At 42.8% G+C, this 23081-nt stretch overlaps 1 protein-coding gene across 1 annotated transcript in view; it reads left to right on the top strand.

Moving 5' to 3' along the window:
* The first annotated feature begins 990 nt into the window (after positions 1-990).
* gprc6a (G protein-coupled receptor, class C, group 6, member A) overlaps positions 991-23081 on the top strand; it is a 35700-nt gene continuing 13609 nt past the window's right edge. The window contains exons 1-4 of the mRNA XM_085997379.1: positions 991-1304; positions 7019-7322; positions 11674-12519; positions 18074-18277. Coding sequence (XP_085853505.1) covers positions 1102-1304; positions 7019-7322; positions 11674-12519; positions 18074-18277 — 1557 coding nt within the window. The 5' untranslated portion in view covers positions 991-1101. The remainder of the gene's footprint in view (positions 1305-7018; positions 7323-11673; positions 12520-18073; positions 18278-23081) is intronic.

Genomic DNA, 23081 nt, shown 5'->3' with positions numbered 1-23081 from the left:
ATGTGCAGCATGGTAATAAGGCCTGGCCCTCGAAATAGACTGGGCCTCCCACCAGCAGGACTGGGCGGTAACAATCTACTCTGGAGTGCTTAATGTTTCTTCATTTTACTAGTGGTGACAAACATGACCGTTTTTTTTTAGTATGTGTGGAGGGAATAACTATGGGGGCTATTTTAAAACCGGACAGGGGAGAGCCAGTTAAAATTACTCAGGTTACTTACCCACACTTGAGAGGCCTGGATTCCGCTGTCTGTGATTTTTACTCAAGCTTACTTAGGCTGAGCCAATGTCCAAAACCAATGAGGTCCCACTTTAGATATGCTGATAGGGGTTCAATGGTGTCAATTGGATCCTGGCACCATTTTTACTCGGGCCTGAGCGAGGACATCTCCCTGGCTTTACCGCCAAGAAATCCGAGTCAGGACTTGCCGGTAAGGAGGCGGCCTCAAAGGTAAGTTTTAAACACAAGGAAAGTCGCAATCTTCCCTGCCCAGGACTCGCCACTTTCCTTACCGAGAGACCCCCAGAATCCCCTTCCCTATACTTATCTGTCTGCTGAGGGATGGCCAAGATCCAGAGGCTGGGAGCCACTTCCCGCCCACTTCCATCCCATTCCACGTGAGAAGTAGACTAGTATATTAAAGAGGCCCGGCGGTTAAAATCATGCTACAAAGGGCGGGCAAGAAACGAACTCAAAAACTATCGGTTTCCTCACGGAAACCCATGGCAGTTAAAATACCCCCGATGCTTAACCATAAATCTAACCTGTTGGTGATAAAATCTCATTTAGACAAACTGATAAAATTGTCTAAACAGTCAAGAATAAAACTAGCCATAACATGATATAAATGAGTGAAACTGTAATCTAACACCTGTGCAATGATGACATGGCACTGGATTTCTGATTGGTGCCAATACTGTTTCTGCAATCCAGGAACCTGCCTATAACACCAATAAGAGAAGCAGAAACTATTAAACAAGGTGTGGCTGAGTATTTTAGACTTTGTTTCTCGTGTAACCGGCAGATACCAGGAACTTGCCGGCTATGTAAAAACAAAAATCACAGCCTGAGCTAATCTGTCATTAGGAAACAATTTAGAAATGCTCAGAAGCATGATTCTGTACAACGGGTTCCTTGTACTGTGCACCTTATCTATCAATATGCTACGTGCGTGTGAAATTCTTGATGAGTTTGACAACACCCAGGCTTCAGGAGACATCATCATTGGTGGTCTCTTCCCAGTACATGAAAAGACTGTAAATTTGATGGATCTCAAAAAACCAGAAGCTCAAAAATGTGAAGGGTAAGTCACTGATTTAAAACATAACAAAAGGAGAGATATGTATTTAATGATAACTTGAGTCAGTGTAATTGGTATAAAAAATTATTGTTCTAAATTTAAAATACTTTTTAGAGATTACTACATTGACTTAAAATAAGCGCAGTGATGTAAACTCATTAAGCTTTTCTATCTTACCTACATTGTTAAAATGCAGAAGGGAAAGGGAAGTTCTTTTGCACATTATAATGCACAAGCAGTCATTTTGTACCTTTTAAGTTGCTGTAATCCTTTGTCTTAGAGCTTTTAGATGCCTATAATAAAATAATACATTTAAATAATAATGAGAATTCTGATGCACTATTTCAAATTGTTAAAATAATTTTGCCTTATGATAGAAATGAAGATGTATCACATTAAATAAAATTCAGATCAAAACCACTGAGAAACCCATTGGTGCTTGTAGGTAATTACTGGTTTAGGTCTCCTTGGCAACACATAAGGGAGCATATCTCATATCATTGTGATCCATATGATCCAGCAGGGCATTTATAACATTAGAACCTTTAATAAGCAAGAAGGCAGTGTGGTTAAGTAATATCGTGGAACACCCATGGCTTGTGCCATAGAACAGTAGAACACCAGCTTTTGATTATCATTGCCCACATTGTGTTATTCTTAGTAGCAGTTTGATGCAACGGAGTGGCTTGCGAGGCCACTTCAGAGGGCAGTTAAGAGTCAATCACATTTGTTTGGGACTTTTGTGGCCTTATCACCCTGTAAGCTTTCAGTCTTTGTTATGAATGCAATTATTGCTACTTTTAAAATTTTCATCCTTGTCTTCAAATCCCTTTATGGCCTCGCCCCTCCCTATCTCTATAACCTCCTTCAGCCCTACAACCCTCTAAGATATCTGTGCTCCTCCAGTTCTGGCCACTTGCACATCTCTGATTTTCATCGCTCCACCATTGATGGCCATGCCTTCAGCTGCCTAGGCCCTAAGCTCTGGAAATCCCTGCCTAAACCTCTCCGCCTTTCTACCTCTCTCCTCCTTTGAGATGCTCCTTAAAACCTACCTCTTTGACCAAGCTTTTGATCACCTGTCCTAATATCTCCTTATGTGGCTCAGTGCCAAATTTTGTTTGATAATCACTCCTGTGAAGCTCCTTGGGACATTTTATTATGCTAAACGTGCTATATAAATGCAAGTTGTTGTTGTTTATTTGGGATGGAAGAACATTTGGAGGAGGAGAGGCAGCAGCAGCAACCTAATCAACCAGCACCTACAGCCTTTAAGCAGACAGTAGGTGAGGGGGCTGCTCATAGGAGGCCATACTCAGCAAACAGGGTCTATAGACCAAGAATTACCATTTTGGACCTATCTGAGGAGCAGTGCAGGAGGAGGCTTCTCCAGGCAGGCTGTTAAAGACCTCTACAGCCTCCTGGAACATGGCCTGCTGCCTCCTGCACCATGGAGCCATGTTTTACCAATGGCTCTCAACGTCACCACAGCCCTTCATTTTTTCACAACTGGATACTTTCAGTCTGCTACAAGGAACATCAACCGCATATCACAGTCTGCAGTACAGAGCTGCATTAAGCAGGTTACTAATGCTCTGCTCACCAGGGCTGACCAGTACATCACCTTCTCCATGGACCTCAGCAGTCAACAGGAGCGAGCTTGGGGGGGGGGGGGGCGTTGCAGCAGTGATTGGCTTCCCTTGCGTGCAGGGCTTTAATAACTGCGTGCATGTTGCCATCAGGGCAATAGAAATGGACACCACTTCATCAATGTACAGCCACTGACCAATCACAGGAACACCATCATGCAGGTCTGTGCATGGATACCCAGTGAGCTGCCACAATGCATTTATCCTGAGACATTCTACCCCAATATTTGACACTGTGACAGGATGGCTGCTGGGGGACAAGGGATACCCCCTGCACAACAACAACAACTTGCATTTATAGAGCACCTTTAACGTTGTAAACCATCCCAATGTGCTTCATAGTGGCGTTATCAGACAAAATTTGACACCGAGTCACATAAGGAGATATTAGGACAGGTGACCAAAAGCTTCATCAAAGAGGTAGGTTTTAAGAAGCGTCTTCAAGGAGGAGAGTGAGGTGGAGAATTGGAGAGGTTGAAGGAGAGAATTCCACCGCTTAGAGCCTGGACAGCAGAAGGCTTGGCTGCCAATGGTGGAACGAAGGAGATTGGGGATGCACAAGAGGCCAGAATTGGAGGAACGCTGAGATCTCGAGGGTTGTAGAGCTGGAGGAGGTTACATAGGAGCAAAACTGGTGAAAGGCCACTGTTCCAAAAGTTTGGACCCTTGAAATGCTTGCACATGTAAGACCCCAGCTGTAGACTGCTGCACCTCAGCTACTGCCGGGGCAGTCTGGCCCAGCTGACTTGCTGGCACCATGGCAGATATTGGTTCAGGGGGTGATGAAGGAGCAGAGGTGCTGACATCCTGAGAGAGGCCAACATGTACCACTCCCATTATATCACTGCTACTTTCATGAAGCTGGGCCTCAGCACCGCCATTGATCTGTGGGAGAGCAAACTACAGAAGATGAGTGACTCCTTCACTCCTTTACACTCCTCACTTGTGCCTTGTAGATGATGGAAAGGCTTTGGGGAGTCGGGAGGTGAATCACTCGCTGCAGAATACCCAGCCTCTGACCTGCTCTTGTAGCCACAGTATTTATGTGGCTGTTCCAGTTAGGTTTCTGGTCAATGGTAACCCCCAAGTTGTTGATGGTGGGGGATTTGGTGATGGTAATGCCGTTGACTGTCAAGTCAAAGTGGTTAGACTTTCTCTTGTTGGAGATGGTCATTGCCTGGCACTTGTGTGGTGCAAATGTTACTTGCCACTTATCATCCCAAGCCTGAATGTTGTCCAGGTCTTGTTGCATGCGGGCATTATCTGAGGAGTTGCAAATGAAACTGAACACTGTGTAATCATCAGCAAACATCCCCACTTCTGACCTTATCTTGGAGGGAAGGTCATTGCTTAAGCAGCTGAAGATGGTTAGGTATGACTCCAGCCAGTGGAGAGATTTCCCCCTAATTCCCATTGACTTCAATTTTACTAGGAATCCTTGATGCCACACTTGGTGAAATGCTGCCTTGACGTCAAGGGCAGTCACTCTCACCTCACCTCTGGAATTCAGCTCTTTTGTCCATGTTTGGACCAAGGCTGTAATGAGGCCTGGAGCTGAGTGGTCCTGGCAGAACCCAAACTGAGCATCGGTGAGCAAGTTATTGGTGAGTAAGTGCCGCTTGATAGCACTGTCGATGAAACCTTCCATCACTTTGCTGATGATTGAGAGTAAGCTGGTGGGGCGGTAATTGGCTGGATTGGACTTTTCCTGCTTTTTGTGAACAGGTCATACCTGAGCAATTTTTCACTTTGTTTAGTAGATGCCAGTGTTGTCGCTCTACTGGAACAGGTTGGCTAGAGGCGCAGCTATTTCTGGAGCACAAGTCTTCAGCACTACAGCCGGGATGTTGGTGGGGCCCATAGCCTTTGCTGTATCTAGTGTGCTCAGCCATTTCTTGATATCATGTGGAGTGAATCAAATTGGCTGAAGACCGACTTCTGTGATGGTGGGGACCTTAGGAGGAGGTTGAGATGGATTATCCACTTGGCACTTCTGGCTGAAGATGGTTGTCTTTTGCACTCATGTGCTGGGCTCCACCATCTTTGAGGATGGGGATATTGTTTAATTGTCCACCACCACAACTGGATGTGGCAGGACTGCAGAGCTTTGATCTGATCCGTTGGTTGTGGGATTGCTTAGCTCCATCTAAAGCATTCTGCTTCTGCTGTTTAACATGCATGTAGTACTGCGTTGTAGCTTCACCAGGTTGGCACCTCATTTTTAGGTACACCTGGTGCTGCTCCTGACATGCTCTTCTACACTCCTCATTGAACCAGAGTTGACTCCCTGGCTTGATGGTAATGGTACAGTGAGGACTATGCCAGGCCATGAGGTTACAGATTGTGGTGGTATACTATTCTGCTGCTGCTGATGGCCCACAGCGCCTCATGGATGCCCATTTTTGCGCTGCTAGATCTGTTCTGAATCTATCCCATTTAGCACGGTGGTAGTGCCACACAACACAATGGAGGGTGTCCTCAGTGTGAAGACAGGACTTCATCTCCACAAGGACTGTGCGGTAGTCACTCCTACCAATACTGTCATGAACAGATGCATCTGCAACAGGTAGATTGGTGAGGATGAGGTCCTCACCAATAATTAGTATTATTACAGTTGAGTCTTGATTGGTTAAGGAAATCATATAGAAAAACAGCATAACATTTAGCTTTTCTTTTCGTTGCTGTTTGAAGCAACAAAAAAAATTAGTCATTTCTAAAAGCGCAAAACATCCCCTATATAATTTGATATGAGGGGCAAGCATTCTATTGAAAGCTTTCACATAATACAACATTTATAGGAAATCTTATCATTTTTTGTCCTCATTTTTTGTAATTACTTCTGACTCCTGTAGGTGCTGCTGCAATAGAACTTTCAATGTTCAAAGTGCCACATAAACCCCACTGTTATACTGGATGTCCTGCAGAGTACTTATATCTATATTTTCCTCAAACATCATTCAAAAGTATTTGCTGAAAAAAAGTTTGACTTACCATTTTTCTCTCCATAACTGAAATTTCCAATGTCCGAAATAAGGTTTTTGTTTTAATCAAAAAATTATATTTCACAATAACATGATTAAATTTATCTGTTGAATTGTCTTTTGTGTCCATAATCCCTTCATTAAAATTTTTACTTGAAGACCTGATTAGTAGCCGGGTTGAGCTACTGTGGGGTCGGAGGGGCACTCCTGCTCCTCTCAGCTCCACATTCAGGTAAGAATGGACTCCTTCCTGCCGGTTAGCACCATGTCGTGTTGTGTGAGTTCAGCACATGGCGAGTGAAGCGCTGGGGTGTTCAAAAATCGAAAACAGGTCCTGCAAAACGTGCAGAAACCTAATTTGAATAAATTATTCTGGCTTTTAAATATTCCCAATATGCACTCCCGCTACCTTATCCTATAAGGCGGGTGGTGCACTTCTGGCCAGAAATGCGTGCACGCTTCCATATTGGGAGCTTATTAGGCTGAATTTCTAGGCCCATGAGTTCAAGCCCCACTCCGGAGCCTTGAGCACGTAATCTAGGCTGGCACCTCAGTGTGGTACTGAGGGAGTGCTGCATTGTCGGCGGCGTCATCCTTTGGATGAGACATTAAACCGAGGCCTTGTCTGTCCTCTTGGGTGGATGTAAAAGATCCAATGACACTATTCTATTTGATGAAGAACAGAGGAATTCTCCCGGTGTCCTGGCCAACGTTTATTCCTCAAACAACACCCAGAACCAGATAATCTGGTCATTTATTTAATTTCTGATTGTGTGCAAATTGGCTGCCGCATTTCCCACATTACAACAGTGACTACACTTCAAAAGTACTTCATTGGCTGTAAAGCACTTTGGGATGTCCTTGAGCCGTGAAAGTTACTATATATAAATGGAAGTTCTTTCTTCCTAGTAGCAACAATAGTAGAATAATAACAATCATAGTAATCATAATAATATTAATTATCACTATAATAGTAGTAATATTAATAGTGATCATAATAAATGTAATGCTGAAATACTATACATCCAGTGCATCTGTTTATAATTTACCAATTTTATTTCTATTTCTAATACTCTCTGATCTTCAGGTTTGACGTGCGAGGTTTAGTTAAAGTTCTCGCCATGATCCACTCCATAGAGATGGTGAACAATTCGACTCTGTTACCTGGAATCAAACTGGGATACGAACTATATGATACTTGTACGGAGTCTACAATGGCACTGAGAGCAGTCTTGAGGTTCCTTTCTAAATTCAACTCTTCAGATAACTGTATTGAAGTTCAGTGTAATTATACAGATTATTTGCCAACAGTAAGGGCAATTATAGGAGCGGCTATCTCAGAAGTTAGCATTGCAATTGGAAGGTTGTTAAACATACATCTTATGCCTCAGGTAACTAAGCTTTCTTCATTGGATCTGGACATTTTTTCATTTTTCTGTCAAATTATTTTAGTATTTATCCTGCTTATCTTATCTTATATGGTCTTGTCTTAGTCTCCTTATATATATTATATTATATATAGGGTAATACACGGCTGGAATTGTGTAACAATGAGGTAACATAAGAGTTCAGAGGACATAAGAAAATAAAAATTTAGGAAAAGAAAAAAGGCCGTTAGGCCAATAAACCTGCCATTTTTTGATTGATTTCAACCCCGTCAAACCACCATGCCCTTCAATGCCTTTTCTTTTCAGAAACACATCTCTTTGGCTAGTAAGCCCATTTATACTATCCACTAAAGTTACATTCAATGGTAACTTATTCCAAAGCCTTTTTGTTTCTCTCCATTCTTCCTTCCCTTCCTAAAATATTGTTAGCACTAACATTAGAAGTCCTGTTATATGTTACTGCCACCTGGTACGTCACTCCTTCAAGCGCTATTCTGGACTTAGTTTTAGGGAATAAAGCTGGGTAGGTAGAAAGGGTAACAGTGGGAGAGCATTTTGGTGGTAGTGATCATAATTCAGTTAGATTCAGCATAGTTATGGTAAAGGACAAGGATGGACCAGGAATAAAAGTTCTCAGTTGGGGAAATGTCAATATTACTAAGCTGAGATGTGATTTAGCAAAAATGAACTGGAAACAGCTACTTGAAGGTAAATCGGTGTCAGAGCAGTGGGAGGTATTCAAGGAGGAGATAGTGAGGGTTCACAGCAAATATGTTCCCACAAAGAAAAAGGAAGGGACTCCAAAATCTAGAGCCCCTGGATGTCAAGGAGCATACAGAGTAGGATAAGGAAAAAGAGGGAAGCTTTTATCAGATGCCGAAAGTTAAATATTGCAGAAAGCCTAGAGTAGTATAGGAAGTGCAGGGGTGAAATTAAAAAGGAAATTAGAAAAGCAATGAGAGGGCATGAAAAATATTGGCAAGTACAATCAAGGAAAACCCAAAGATGTTTTATAAATACATAAAGAGCAAAAGGATAACTAAGGAAAGAGTAGGGGCTATTAGAGACCAAAAAGGTAACCTGTGTGTGGAGGTGGAAGACATGGGTATGGTTCTTAATGAATACTTTCTATGTCTGTCTTCACAAAAGAGAGAGATGATGCAGACATTGAGGAGGAGGAGTGTGAAATATTAGATGAGATAGACATAGTGAGGGAGGAAATATAAAGAGATTTAGCACCTTTGAAAGTAGATAAATCGCCAGGTCCGGATGAAATATAGCTCAGGCTGTTAAGAGAAGCAAGGGAGGAATAGCAGAGGCTCTGGCCATTATTTTCCAATCCCTTTTAGTTACAGGACTGGTGTTAAGGACTGGAGGACTGCTAATGCTGTACCGTTGTTTAAAAAGGGAGAAAGGGATAGACCGAGTAATTACAGGCCAGTCAGCCTAACCTTGGTGGTTGCAAATTATTGGAAAAAATTCTGAAAGACTGTATAAATCATCATATAGAAAGGCACAGATTAATCAAGGACAGTCAGCATGGATTTGTTAAGGGAAGGTCGTGTCTGACTAACTTGCTTAAATTTTTTGAGGAGGTAACAAGAAGGGTCGATGAGAGTAGCGCATTTGATGTAGTCTACATGGATTTTAGCAAGGCTTTTGACAAGGTTGCGCATGAAAGACTGGTCAGAAAAGTAAAAGCTCATGGGATCCAAGGGCTCAGTGGCAGGAAGCAAAGGTTAATGGTCGATGGGTGTTTTTGTGACTGGAAGGCTGTTTCTAGTGGGGTTCTGCAGGGCTCAGTATTAGGTGCCTTGCTTTTTGTGGTATATATCAATAATTTAGATTTCAATGTAGGGGCATAATTAAGAAATTTACAGATGATACAAAAATTGGTCGTGTGGTTGAGAGTGAGGAAGAAAGCTGTAGACTGCAGGAAGATATCAATGGACTGGCCAGGTGGCCAGAAAAGTGGCAAATGGAATTCAATCTGGAGAAATGTGAGGTAATGCACTTGGGGAGGGCTGACAAGGCAAAGGAATATACAATAAATGGTAGGATACTGAGAAGTGCAGAGGATCAGAGGGACCTTGGAGTGCATGTCCAAAGACCCCTGAAGGTAGCAGCACAGGTAGATAAGATGGTTAAGAAGGCATACGGGATGCTTTCCTTTATTAGCCGAGGCATAGAATATAAGGGCAGAAAGGTTATGCTTGAAATGTATAAAACACTAGTTAGGCCACAGCTGTGAACTTTGTACAGTTCTGGTCACCACATTATAGTAAAGATGTGATTGCACTAGAGAGGGTACAGAGGAGATTTATGAGGATGTTGCCAGGACTGGAGAATTTTAGCTATGATGAAAGATTGGATAGACTGGAGTTGTTTTCTTTGGAACAGAGGAGGCTGAGGGGAGATTTAATTGAGGTGTATAAAATTATGAGGGGCCTAGATAGAGTGGATAGGAAGGACCTATTTCCCTTAGCAGAGAGGTCAATAACCAGGGTGCATAGATTTAAAGTAATTGGTAGAAGGATTAGAGGGGAGTTGAGGAGATAATTTTTCACCCAGAGGGTGGTGGGGGTCTGGAACTCACTGCCTGAAAGGGTGGTAGAGGCAGAAACCCTCATCACATTTTAAAAAGGACTTGGATATGCACTTGAAGTGCTGAAACCTGCAAGACTAGGGACCAAGATCTAGAAAGTGGGATTAGACTAGATAGCTCTTTTACGGCCAGCACAGACACAATGGGCTGAATGGCCTCCTTCTATGCCTTAAATGTCTATGATTCTATGATACATAATGGCCCAGAAATTCGGGTCTCCACGGGTGAGTACGCATGGGGCACTCACCCGTAGGCCCAATGGAAGTGCCGGTTTCGTGCATGCACTTCGCATGCACGGGAAACCGGCGCTTCCGTTCCCCTGAAAGAAGGGGTTCAGAGGTGGAACGCGTGCGCAGGAGAGCCAGCGCATGTGCATTGAACTAACGTTTTTTTTGCAGGTTTTCCCGGGAGGGTAAGTCTCCAGGCGCAAGGCCTGCTTTTTAAAAGGTAAGTGGTGAATTAATTAAAATTAAAACATTTTTTCCACAGGTTTATTATTTTTAAATACTTTAAAGAAAGGTAAGTTTATTTTTAGCCCTGTTAGAAAATGTAATTAATTTTTTCAAAAATTTTAAATTATTGTTTAAAATAGTTATTTCATGTCATTTATAGTTTATTTTAAAAATGTGATTTAAAAAAAAAATTATTTGAAGATTTAGTGATGTTTTGGGGCTTGTAGTATTTATAGGTTTGACGGGTCTTCCTGTCAAACTTATGAATGAAGCATTCCCTGCTACCATTGGCTCTCCATGGCCCACGTGATCCCAGGGGACGCATCAAACTAACTGCACCCCTGGGATACGCAAGCACTGCGCGCCGGCAGTTGGAGGAGGCCCAGGACCGGAAACCCACGCGGGCCCACAGCTCAACGACCGGCGTGGTAGGTAAGTGCAGGTCGGGGGCTTGAACCAGCGGGAAGCCCCCGACCCGAATTTCTGGGCCATTAATATATACAGAGTTGCTTTCAGTTTTATGAAAATGTGCAATGAAGTTTTGTAGCAGAAACACACAATTTTCAGTGGCTCAAACCTCAATACTACTTATCATGTGTCATAATGCAGTAAGATGGACTTTTATTTCACTGCATGCCAATTGGAAATAGCATATCATGTAGGTTATATATAATTTAAAACCTTCTGACTCGGTCAAATCCCCATGCAGGTCTTATGCCCTGCAGACTTGAATTATAACGTGCATTGGTATGCTACTAAGAACTTGCCCTTGTAAAAATTGATTGTGTCCCTTTTACACTGGCCTGACCAATATACCATATTTAATGGCAGCTTCTTTTTTCTTTGAAGCACTGTGGGCACCATCCTGTTCTTTTGTGTGTCAGCATAATCTTAGAATCAACAGTAATGAGATCATGCTGTGTTGCTTGTTTGGAAAGTTCAGCCCTTTGTGTCATTGCCAGACCAAAAAACAAATTTCTTCTCATTTAGCTCACTCAGATAATACTGACCATGCTGAAATGCTCTATATGTCCATATACTTCAAATTATATTTTATTATAACATTCAGTATTAGGAATTTACAAAACCATCATATTCATAGTTATTGAGAAAGAAAAAGACTGATTGTTGCAAAAAGTTATTTACACTCAAAAATAGTTAATGCCACTTCATGTGGCCTTATATTTCTGCAAAACTTTAATAAAACATTTGACGAATAATCCTGAATTATGGAGCATACCAGAAATGTAGACTTCAGAAATAAAACTTTTCTTCCGAACATTTAATTCTTTTACAGATCAGCTACTCATCTTCTGCTAAAATTCTCAGTGACAAGGCTCGATTTCCTGCATTTTTGAGAACTATTCCAAATGACGGCTATCAAACCAAAGCCATGGCCAAGCTGGTTCAAAATTTCCAGTGGAACTGGGTGGGAACTATTGCGAGTGATGATGATTACAGCCGGTCTGGAATAGATAACTTCATTTCACAAGCAGAGAGCATGGGTGTATGCATCGGTTTTCAAGAAATTATTCCATTTTATTCATCGGACCGAATAACTACATCCAGAATAAAAGAAATAGCAAACACTATCATCAACCGAACAAAAGTGAACGTCATTGTTATTTTTGGAAAAGGATCTCATATCATTGAACTATTTAAAGAGTTGAGTACTTACAACATAAGTAAAGTTTGGATTGCCAGTGACAGCTGGTCAACTAACAGTAATATTACTCGCTTGGAGAACATTCACAACATTGGGGATATTGTTGGATTTACTTTTAAGAGTGGAAATCTATCCAAGTTTCAAAACTATCTGAAAAAATTACCAGTTAATTCTACAAATGTTAACACATTTTTAACAAAGTATTACAGGCTTCGTACCCTTTGTGCAAATGTTCAAAATGATGATCTCGAGACTTGTATTTCAAACAAGACCCATCATTCGGTGGTTAATGAACGTCGTGTCAACAGTGCCATGGAAATACAATACCAGGAAGATGATTTTCTGGTGAATAATATTGAGCCCGGTGTTATTTCCAGCATACAATGGTCAGTGACTGCTCTTGCACATGCTCTTCGAAAGCTACTCAAATGTAAAGAAGGAATTTGCCAGAAATCATTTGATTTTGCACCTTGGGAGGTAAACCTTTCTCCTACAGCACAAACAATGAATGACATAATCCCACTCGCAGGCTAACCACTACACATATAGCTTCCATGTAGATCTTTAATATAATTGTATATTGAACTCTTCCTATAAAGTGTATGGTGCCTTGCAGCCCTCTTCTATCTGATGCGGGCAGATTATTAGCAGTGTTTGCACTGAGAAATAAAACCAATGTTCAAAGTTTAATAAACTTTCCCTCCCATTACTGTACAATCTGGGTACGTATAGGTGAATGGAGTAGTGTGACAATGAGATCAATTATGAGTGTTGTAATATCCGTGTATCTTAATGTTGTGTCCTTCAATAATCAGACAGCAGACTGCAGGGAACGATCAACAGGTGTTTACTGAATGAGGGTTCAAACTGCAACTGACTGTACAGATCACTGCTCAGGGTTTATATACAGGTGTGGTCACTGCCGGCACTACAGGATACAGGAGCTGTAAAAAGTAGTTCTCCCCCTTAAAGGTACATACATTACAATTCCTCCCCTTTTAGATTAACAGTACCATAACACTCATTTAACAATTAAATATCAAACTAATTACAATTAACACTTTTAACATGCAACATTAACTGAAAATAGTCTATTTATAAATTCAGTCTTTGGGGAGGCTTCCTGATTCTTTCTGGATAACGCCTTTCCCGAGTGCCTCGCTCTTGGTGCAGAGGCGATTCTAACACCCTGTCGTCAGTTGATTCATCAGCTTCCAATGCTATTGTTTCTGAGATAGATGCGACCTGTACGTTGGGTTCCTCACCAGGTACGTATGGCCGAGACATGGGGTTGACTTGTTCTTGTGACTCTAGGATCTGGTCAGCATGGCGTCTCACAATGTTCTCCCCAACATCCACTGTGTACATTAATGGCCCCTGCCGTGTGCATATCATTCCTGGTTGCCATTTCTCTGTTCGGTAGTCGCGGGCCAAGACTGGTTGCCCTACATTGAAGCTCCTTGTCGGCTTCTCATTGAAGTGCTGGAATTGCTTACTCTCAACATCTCTTCGTACATTTGGTCTGAGCAAATCCAGACGAGATCTCAACCTTCGGTTAAAGTACATCATGGCCGGGGCCTGGTTGGTGACTGCATATGTCGCATTTCTGCAGGCTAACAGGAAATTGTCCACCTTATGCTGCAGTGGAATGTTGTCATCGCACATGGTCTTTACTGCTTTTTTAAAGGTTTGTACGAACCTCTCAGCCAATCCATTTGTGGCTGGATGATGCGGGGCGGATGTGTAATGCCTTACCCCATTCCTTTTCATAAATCTTCGAAACTCTTTGGACACAAACTGTGGTCCGTTATCAGAGCAAATCTGCTCTGGCAAGCCGTTCCTGGCAAAAATGGTCCATAGGACTGCAATAGTGTTCTCCGTGGTGGTGGAGGACATTTTGATCACCTCAGGCCATTTCGAGTGCGCATCCACAGCTATTAAAAACATTGAGTCCATGAATGGACCAGCAAAATCAATATGCACCCGTTGCCATGGAGATGAGGGCCCCGCCCATGGGTGTAGAGGGGCATGTGGTGGTGCATTTTGGACCTTCTGGCATCCTGAGCAGCTCTTTGTCAGGTCCTCGATTTGCTGATCGATCCCCAGCCACCACACATAAGCCCTAGCAAGGCTTTTCATTTTCACCCCTCCCAGATGACCTTCGTGAAGCTCATTGAGCACTCTCTCCCTTAACTTGGGTGGAATTACCACTCGAGATCCACACATCAAGGTCCCCTGGCATACTGACAGCTGTTCTCTTCTGGATGAGAATGCTGGCAACAGTGAGTCGCCATGTGCTGGCCATCCCTTCACCGTCAAATCATATACCCGAGACAGTGTCGGGTCATTTCGGGTCTCCTTCTCTATACCAGCATTACTTACTGGCAAGCATTCAATTATAGTCGAATGAAATATTTCGACAGGATCCACTGCTGGTGCTTCCTCCGCAGTAGGCAGTGGCAGGCGTGATAGCCCATCAGCGTTTCCATGCTGTTTCGTGCCCTTATACTTGATTTCATATTGGTGCACCCCTAGAAAAAGGGACCATCTTTGTAGCCGTTGCGCAGTCATCACCGGAACGCCCTTCTTTGGATTAAAGATGGAGACAAGTGGTTGGTGATCAGTCAGCAAGGTGAACTTCTGCCCGTGCAGATAGTGATTGAACTTTTTCACTCCCCACACTAGGCTGAGGATCTCCCTGTCAATCTGGGCGTAGTTACGCTCGGCTGAGGTTAGTGACCGAGACGCAAAGGCTACTGGCCTCTCCGAGCCGTCCGGGAATTTGTGCGACAGCACCGCTCCAATGCCATAGGGTGATGCATCACACACCAACCGAATTGGTAGTGCTGGGTTGAAATGAGCCAACACCTCTTTTGATGTGATCAATGCTTTGCTCTTCTGGAAAGCTCGTTTACATTCGTCACTCCACTTCCGTGGTACCCCCGTTTGCAGTAGGGTGTTCAGTGGGTGTAGTACGGTAGACAAATTCGGCAAGAACTTATGGTAGTAGTTCACCAGCCCGAGGACCGACCTCAGTTGTGACACATTTTCCGGTGCTGGAGCCTTGACTACTGCCTCAATCTTTTCAGTGGACTTATGTAACCCCTCTTTATCAATAACGTGGCCACAATACGAGATCTGCTTCTGGAAAAACTCGCATTTGTGGCGATTAGCTCGGAGCCCATATTCCTTCAATCTAGTGAGCACCTGCTCCAGGTTGGCGAGGTGATCACTGTCTTTTTCGCCCGTGACCAGGATGTCGTCCAAATAACACTGGGTCCCTGGAATCCCTTGCAGGACTTGTTCCATTGCCCTTTGCCAAATAGTCGGAGCTGATGCTACCCCGAACACCAGCCAGTTGTATTGGTAGAGACCTTTATGAGTGTTGATCGTGAGGTACTGTTTTGAGGCTTCTTCTACCTCCATTTGCAGGTATGCCTGGGCCAGATCAATCTTAGTGAAGCGTTTCCCTCCAGATAGCGAGGCGAAAATATCTTCAATCCGCAGAAGCGGATATTGCACAGTGTGAAGGACTGGGTTCACTGTCACCTTAAAATCCCCACAGATGCGGACCTTCTTTGGTTCCCCAGGCGTATTACTCAACGACCTCTTCATTACAGGAACGATGGGTGTAGCCCACTCACTCCAGTCCACTTTGGACAGTACTCCTGAACATTCCAAACCTTCCAGCTCTGCTTCGACGGCTAGGCGGATCGCATAAGGTACCGGTCTGGCCTTAAAAAACTTTGGGCTTGCATTTTCCTCTATTTTGATCGTCGCTGTTATGCCTTTTAGTGTTCCGAGTCCCTGCTGGAACACTTCTTGTGTGTCAGTTAGCATTTTTGACAGTCATCCAGGTGTGATGTCATCATCCTTTTTGGCAGCTACAGTCAGTGCTTGTATGGAATGCCAATCTAGCTGTATCTTCCGGATCCATTCACGTCCTAGTAGTGGTGGTCCTCCATCTGGCAATACATATAGGTCCATTTTTGGTGTTTCCTTGCCGTTATATATAACGTTCGCCCTTATTTTTCCTTTGGGGTAGACTTTTTGCCCCGTGTACGTCTTCAAGACAATCTCTGTATCTCTCAAGGGTATATGTGAGAATAGCCACTTGTAGTCCCTTCGGTTTATGACCGTTAGGGCTGATCCTGTGTCCAATTCCATTTTCACTTGGACTCCTGCTATCTTGAGCGTGACCCAGATAGTTTGGTGATCCTCCATTTTGATCACATTATGTAGTTTCAGACAACCCAGCTCCTTGCTTCCGGAGTCTGTATCATTCTTCTGTTCATCTGAACTACTCTCCGTCACCTTATGTACCTTCTTGTACTTCTCCTGTGGAGATTTCTTGCTGTTGGTTTTCTTTCCCGACATGCAGACTCTTGCTATGTGTACTACTTTTCCACAATGTCTGCATACTTTGTCCTTGAACCAGCAATCATTATGGTCGTGTGTTGTTCTGCCGCAGCGATAGCACTTCACTGTTCCGTATGACATTTCATTTGTGCCATATTCTTGCGGTCTCCGTTGTATCTCTGCAGCGCCCCGTGCGGCTGCTTCGTATGATACTGCAATGCTGAAAGCCTTGTCCAGCGTAAGATTCTTTTCTGATAGAAGACGTTTCTGGGATCCTTCACTTTGAAGCCCACACACAAACTTGTCCCTTAAAGTATCTGTTAGTCCCGTTCCAAACTGGCAGTGTTTCGATAGCTTGTGCAGTTCCGTTAAATACTCAGCATTCCTTTCATCTTTATGCTGGTTCCTTTTGTGAAACTTAAATCTTTCTGCTATCAGCAGCGGTGTGGGGTTTAAGTGGTCCTGTAGGATTGACACTATGTTTTCAAAATCTTTTTCTACTGGCTTCTCTGGGGTTACTAGGTTTCGTAGTAAGCCATACGTTTTTGCACCCATTGAATTCAACAATACCAGTGCTTTCTTGTCATCTGGCACTTCATTTGCCTTGCAGTATACTTCTATGCGTTCGACATATGTCGTCCAATCTTCGACTTCATTGTCGAACGCTGTGATACTGCCACTCTTTGGCATTTTTGGGTGTGGTTAGACTGGCTTAAAATGGCGTTTCCCGTGCTTTCCTTTCTTCCCCGCTGCGGCTTAAAATGGCGTCTCCCGCGCTTTCCTTTCTTCCCCGCTGCGGCTTAAAATGCAGAGTTGCAGGTAGGTTCGAATCTGCGTCGTCGCCAATGTTATATCCGTGTATCTTAATGTTGTGTCCTTCAATAATCAGACAGCAGACTGCAGGGAACGATCAACAGGTGTTTACTGAATGAGGGTTCAAACTGCAACTGACTGTACAGATCACTACTCAGGGTTTCTATACAGGTGTGGTCACTGCCGGTACTACAGGATACAGGAGCTGTAAAAAGTAGTTCTCCCCCTTAAAGGTACATACATTACAATTGTCTCTATCGGAATAGTCCCTGGACTAAGTTGTTACTGGGATCTGCCTCAGCTATAACCTGGCTCCTTCTATGGTCTTCTGAGACTTTCTAGGCTATTTACACCTAAACCAAATGCTCTGGTCCCAATTAAATTTAATTCTCCACGGGCCAGTGAAAAGAGAGAATCTTTGAATTTGTAACCCAGTTAATTTACTCCCTTAACTTTCCAATAAAGATCAGTTATTATTCATGCTGATGGTAAAAGCAAGGTCATCACCAAACAGGAAAATTAAGTTGGCAGGTTTACTGATTTCCCCTTGTGAAATCAGGTCCTCTAACATGAGTCTCATTTGGCTTTAATTGCTTTCTATCTAATCCATAGTTTACCTGCACATGTCCTAGAAAGGAAATAGGTGAACACAAATAAAAGCTATTTAGTGCGTGAATGGCTTCAAAGAATTGTTTAGAATTTTCACAATGAAATTTCACAATCTTGATAAAAATGTAAAAGTTGAAGTAGTAATATCCTGTAATCCAATGTTAATTTTATTATTAGAACCTGATATTAAGCTTAGCGATATTGTCTTAAAAGAAAATGCATTTTATTTATTCCTCACATTTTCTTGCAGTTGTTGGAAGAACTGAAGAATGTGAACATCACTGATGAAGGCACAAAAATCCAATTTGATCCTTCAGGAGATTTTAACTCTGGATATGATATCCTCATGTGGAAATCAGTCAATGGCAAGATGGAGTTTAATCACACAGTTGCTGAATACGATATACAGGAGGATAAATTTATAATTAAGGATACAAGATTTAATGATTTAAAGGTAATTTTGTATAGTATTAATAATTTTTAATTTTTACATTTTAGAGTTAAGCATAGAGCCTAAAAATTACAGTTAATATTACCAGACATATGTTTAGCACACATATGACTTTCCTTTGACTGCTATTGTAACAAATGTATTAATGCGTTTGTTAATATAGTGAATGCCATATCTCCATCTCAATTCCCCTTGCCCCCTCTCTCCTCCAAATTCATTGCCATCTTGTTCTTCCTAAACCTCTCCCTCTATATAAACTATCCTACCCAAATTTATGGTCACTCCCTTGACCTTGCCATCTCCCATGGCTTCTCTACCCCCATGGTCTCAATTACAGACAAGGCCATTTTCCTTATTTCCCATACCACCCACATCTCTCTACCTCCTTCCAGCCCCAATGTCTTTCTGTGTTCACCCCTGGAAAAAAATCTCTCCCAAGTTACTTACAACTGTACCTTGAAACTTCCAACTGCCTAGCCTTTAGCTCAACATCCACCACGATTTGCTCAACAATTCCATCATCTCCACCTTTGATGCCTTTGTCACCAGCAAGACTTTTTATCTCTTCCATCCTTTTCAATCCCCCATGTATGGCCCCAACTTTGCTCCCTCAAGTCCAAAGAAATGCAGACTTGAGCGTATCTGGCACACAATTGGTTTATATATCTATCACCAGATCTTGGTGCACCACATCAGTGCACTATCAGGCTTCACTCTTCTCTACAAAACTGTCCACTACTCCAGCATAATCCTGGAGAGCAAAGCTAATCTCCAGCTTCTTTTCTCCACTACCAACTATCTCCTTAAACCCCTCTCCCTTGCACCTTCCACCTTCACCTCCAATAACAAGTTCATAGACCTCTTAGTCACTAAAGTTGAGACTATCCGTTCAGCTGCTTCTGCTGCTTCTACTCTTTCCCCTTACTCACCATGCCAAACCTCCCCGCAGGCTCCCCCCACCCTAGCCCTGAGCCCAAATCTTTCATTAGTTTCTCACTTATCCCCCCTCACTGTGCTCATCTTGCCCATGAGATTGATATCCTGCCCTCTCGACCTCATTCCCACTAAACTGCTGCCCACCCAACTTTCCATCCTGACCCCATATTAGCTGACATTGTAAATGGTTCTCTCTCCTGAAATATTGTTTCCCGCCATCCTTTTCCTCTTCAAAGTCCTCAAATGTGTTGTCGCCTCCCAATTCTGTGGCCACCTTTCCCACAACTGTATGTTTGACTCTCTCCAATCAGATTTCTGTCCCCACCATAACAATGAAACAACCCTAACCAAAGTCACAAATGACATTGTCTGTTACTATGACAATGTTACATTACCTCTTCCTCATCCTCCTCAACTTCATTGTAATCTTTAACCTGGTCAACAACACCAACCTCCATGGTCCTTACTTCAGTTGATCTGCTGCTGAAACCTTCCTCGGTGCCTTCATCACCTCTAGGCTCAACTATCCCAATGCTCATCTAGCCGGTCTCCCATCCTTCACCCTCTGTAAACTTCAGCTCATCCAAACTCTGCTGTCCATATCATACCCCGTACCAAGTCCCGCTCACACATTACCTTTGTCCTCGCAGCCGTACATTGACTTGCAGTCCCTCAACACTTCAAATTTAAAATTCTCATCCTCGTGTTTAAATCACTTCATGGCCTTATTCCTCCCTACCTCTATAACCTCCTCTAGCCCTACAACCTGCCCTGAACTCTCCACTCCTCCAACTCTGACATTTTGTGCATCCCCCCTCCCTTTGTCCAAGCATTTGGCAACTGTGCCTTCAGCCACTCATATTCTGGAATTTCCTGCCTAAGCTCCTTCACCTCCCCACCCCTCTCTCCTCCTTAAAGGCCTTCCTTACAACCCATGGTGCTAATTATCACCTCCGACGGCAAACTTGGCTTTTATCGCCCCTGGAGGTGATTGGAGTGCTAAATCAGGCACTTCACACCTGTCTTAAGGCGCAAAGGCCGAGGAGCGAGGCACTACCTCAGAGCGCTGGCAAAGCTCATGTGATATCAGTCAGCAATGGAACACAGACACACTGGCGCCGGCCAGTTCTTAAAGGGGAGTTCTGATGAAAGGTCATCGACCTGAAACGCTAACTCTGTTTCTCTCTTCACAGATGCTGCTTGACCTGCTGAGTTTCTCCAGCATTTTCTGTTTTTATCTTAAAGGGGAGGGTTAATCTTGCTCTCCATCCACATCCTGCTCATTGTAGCCTTGAATCTCGGCCTGGAGAGACCTGTACATCAAATCTGCTGGAAAGAACAATGGAGAGGCCCAGGGAAGGAGCTCAGAGTGCAGCCCCCACAGTCTCTTCTAAATTGATACAAGGAAGGGCAAATCAAAATGAACCTGCAAAGTGCTGCTCAGTACCCAAAACTCCTTCACACAGCATTGAATCACTCCAGAAGTCTCTCTCTCTCTCTCAGAATGCGTGGTGCAAAAATGTCACCAACAAAAAAAGGCAGGAAGCAGTCGCCTTTAAATAGCGCTCCCCCAGTCCCTTCCTGACTGCAAAACGCTCCCCTCAACCTGTTGTTGCTAGCGGTAACGCAGGGGGTGCCACTCAATATCCGGTCCGGGGTGCTACCAGGGCATTGCGCACTCGACTGACGTCATGATCTGCTGGCGCAGGAGATCGTGGCGGTAGTGTTTAGCGCTGCCTCAAAATGTCTAGTTAATTTTGCGAGTGGCGCAAACATCGCCTCGCACGGGCGCTAGTTGCTTTGTGCCCCATTAGCGCCCTCTTAAGGCGCTAACGGGAGGCGCAAACAACTAAATTATTCCCCCTTAACCTTCTCTCGTTTACCTTTGGTGAATAAATATGATCACAATTCAATAGTATTCTATGACAAAGAAAACGTCCCAACTAAAAAACAATACTGCAAATAGATTATTTACCTTTAAAGAAAACTTATGTTAGAATTTACTAAATGAATGAGAAAAAGATAATCCCTTTCGACTGGCTATGAAGCACACAAGCAAATTATGCCTGGCAGTTATGAACACACGTCTGTACAGAAAATTTGCAACTCCTTACTTGAAAATTTAAGCTCTGAGTGGTCTGTAATTGATACTGAACAGACAAAATGCTGCCCAATGTACTCCAGGATGTTGCTCTGAGTTTGGTGATTGAATTTATTCTCTTAAGAAAGAAAAGAAAGACTTGCATTTGTATAGCACCTTTCACGACCACCAGACATCTCAAAGCGCTTTACAGCCAATGAATTACTTTTGGAGTGTAGTCACTGTTGTAATGTGGGAAATTGATTTTGACATTCAGCAGCACAGTCCTTGATTTTCACATTTTTATTAGCTAGATAAGGGGATAACATTCAACTTCAGCAGGGGCTGGAAAACTGGTGGTATCAGATTGGCCCTCCATTACACACACCGCCCGATTCTCTTTCCTGTTGTCTTCAATGGGAAGAAATATCAGGCAGGGTGTATAAAAGGCGGCCGATCCGATTATGCCAGTTTTCCGCCCCCGCTGAAGTTGAAACTTGCCTCAGGGCGGGAAGTGTGTATTCACCAACATCAGCAATCACTTGAACAAAAAGCAAAATGCTGCAGATGCTGGATATCTGGAAAAACTCCCAGAAAATTCAGGAAACACTCAGCAGATCAGGCAGCATCTGTGGAAAAAACAGACTTGTTAATGTTTCAGGTATCAGAATTGGAAGTCATTACAGATGAACAGAATTTTAAAAAGGAACAAGGGGAAGGGATGGGATAAAACATACAAACACACACAGGAATAGAAAATAAATGATTGATAAAGTGTTTAAGTGGAGGACAGGAGAGGGCTAAATGGCAGGTGATATTAGCATGAAACAATAGGAGGAATAATGAGAGAAATCAATGAATAAAAGACATATATGGCCACTTAAAATAAATATAATTTTCATATTGTGTATATTCATCAAAATTCCACCAGGAAATATGTATAGCTATTAGGTTACATACAATATTTTCCAAGTGATTAGCCCTAGCATTGGCTGAAAGACAAGTAAGTATATGTAAATGAGCTGAACTGATTGGGTTATTTACTGATGACTAAATAATGATAAGAAAATTACACTAATTCTTATTGAAAAGATACAATAACCAATCATTTTGAATATATATTTGTGAAGGTAGATTCATAAGTAACTGCTTCAAGAATGCTCGCAAATGTTTAAAGCACGCAAGCTACCATTTTTCAATCAGAGTACAACATTTTTTTTTCATTAGTTTAAATTTTCCATAAGTTTGGAAATTTTCCTTTTTGAAAACTTTGCTTAATTTAGCTTAATGGTGGTATTAGCACAATAGAGAGGGATGACCTAAGTTCAGGAAACCAGGATGTAGAAGCGGTTTGGGTAGAGATGAGAAATAATAAAGGCAAGAAGTCACTTGTGGGAGTGGTGTACAGGCCCCCTAACAATAACCACATGGTAGGATGGAGTACAAAGGAAGAAATAATGGGAGCTTGTCAGAAGGGTACGGCAATAATCATGGGGGATTTTAAGCTGCATATAGACTGGAAAAATCAGATGGGCAAAGGTAGCATAGATGAGGAGTTCATGGAATATTTTCAGTATAGTTTTTTACAACAGCACGTTCTGGAGCCAACCACAGAGCAGGCTATACTAGACCTGGTATTGTGCAACGAGATAGGATTAATTAATGACCTCATAGTGAAGGTGCCCCTATGTAGCAGTGATCATAATATGATTGAATTTTACATTCAGTTTGAGAGAGAGCAGAGTGGGTCCAAGACTAGTATTTTAAGCTTAAATAAGGGCAATTACGAGG

The sequence above is a fragment of the Somniosus microcephalus genome, chromosome 9 (genome assembly GCF_052327205.1).
Source record: "Somniosus microcephalus isolate GS21.2 chromosome 9, FLI_Smic_1.0, whole genome shotgun sequence".
Taxonomy (NCBI): domain Eukaryota; kingdom Metazoa; phylum Chordata; class Chondrichthyes; order Squaliformes; family Somniosidae; genus Somniosus; species Somniosus microcephalus.
This window is presented reverse-complemented; position numbering and strand designations above follow the sequence as displayed.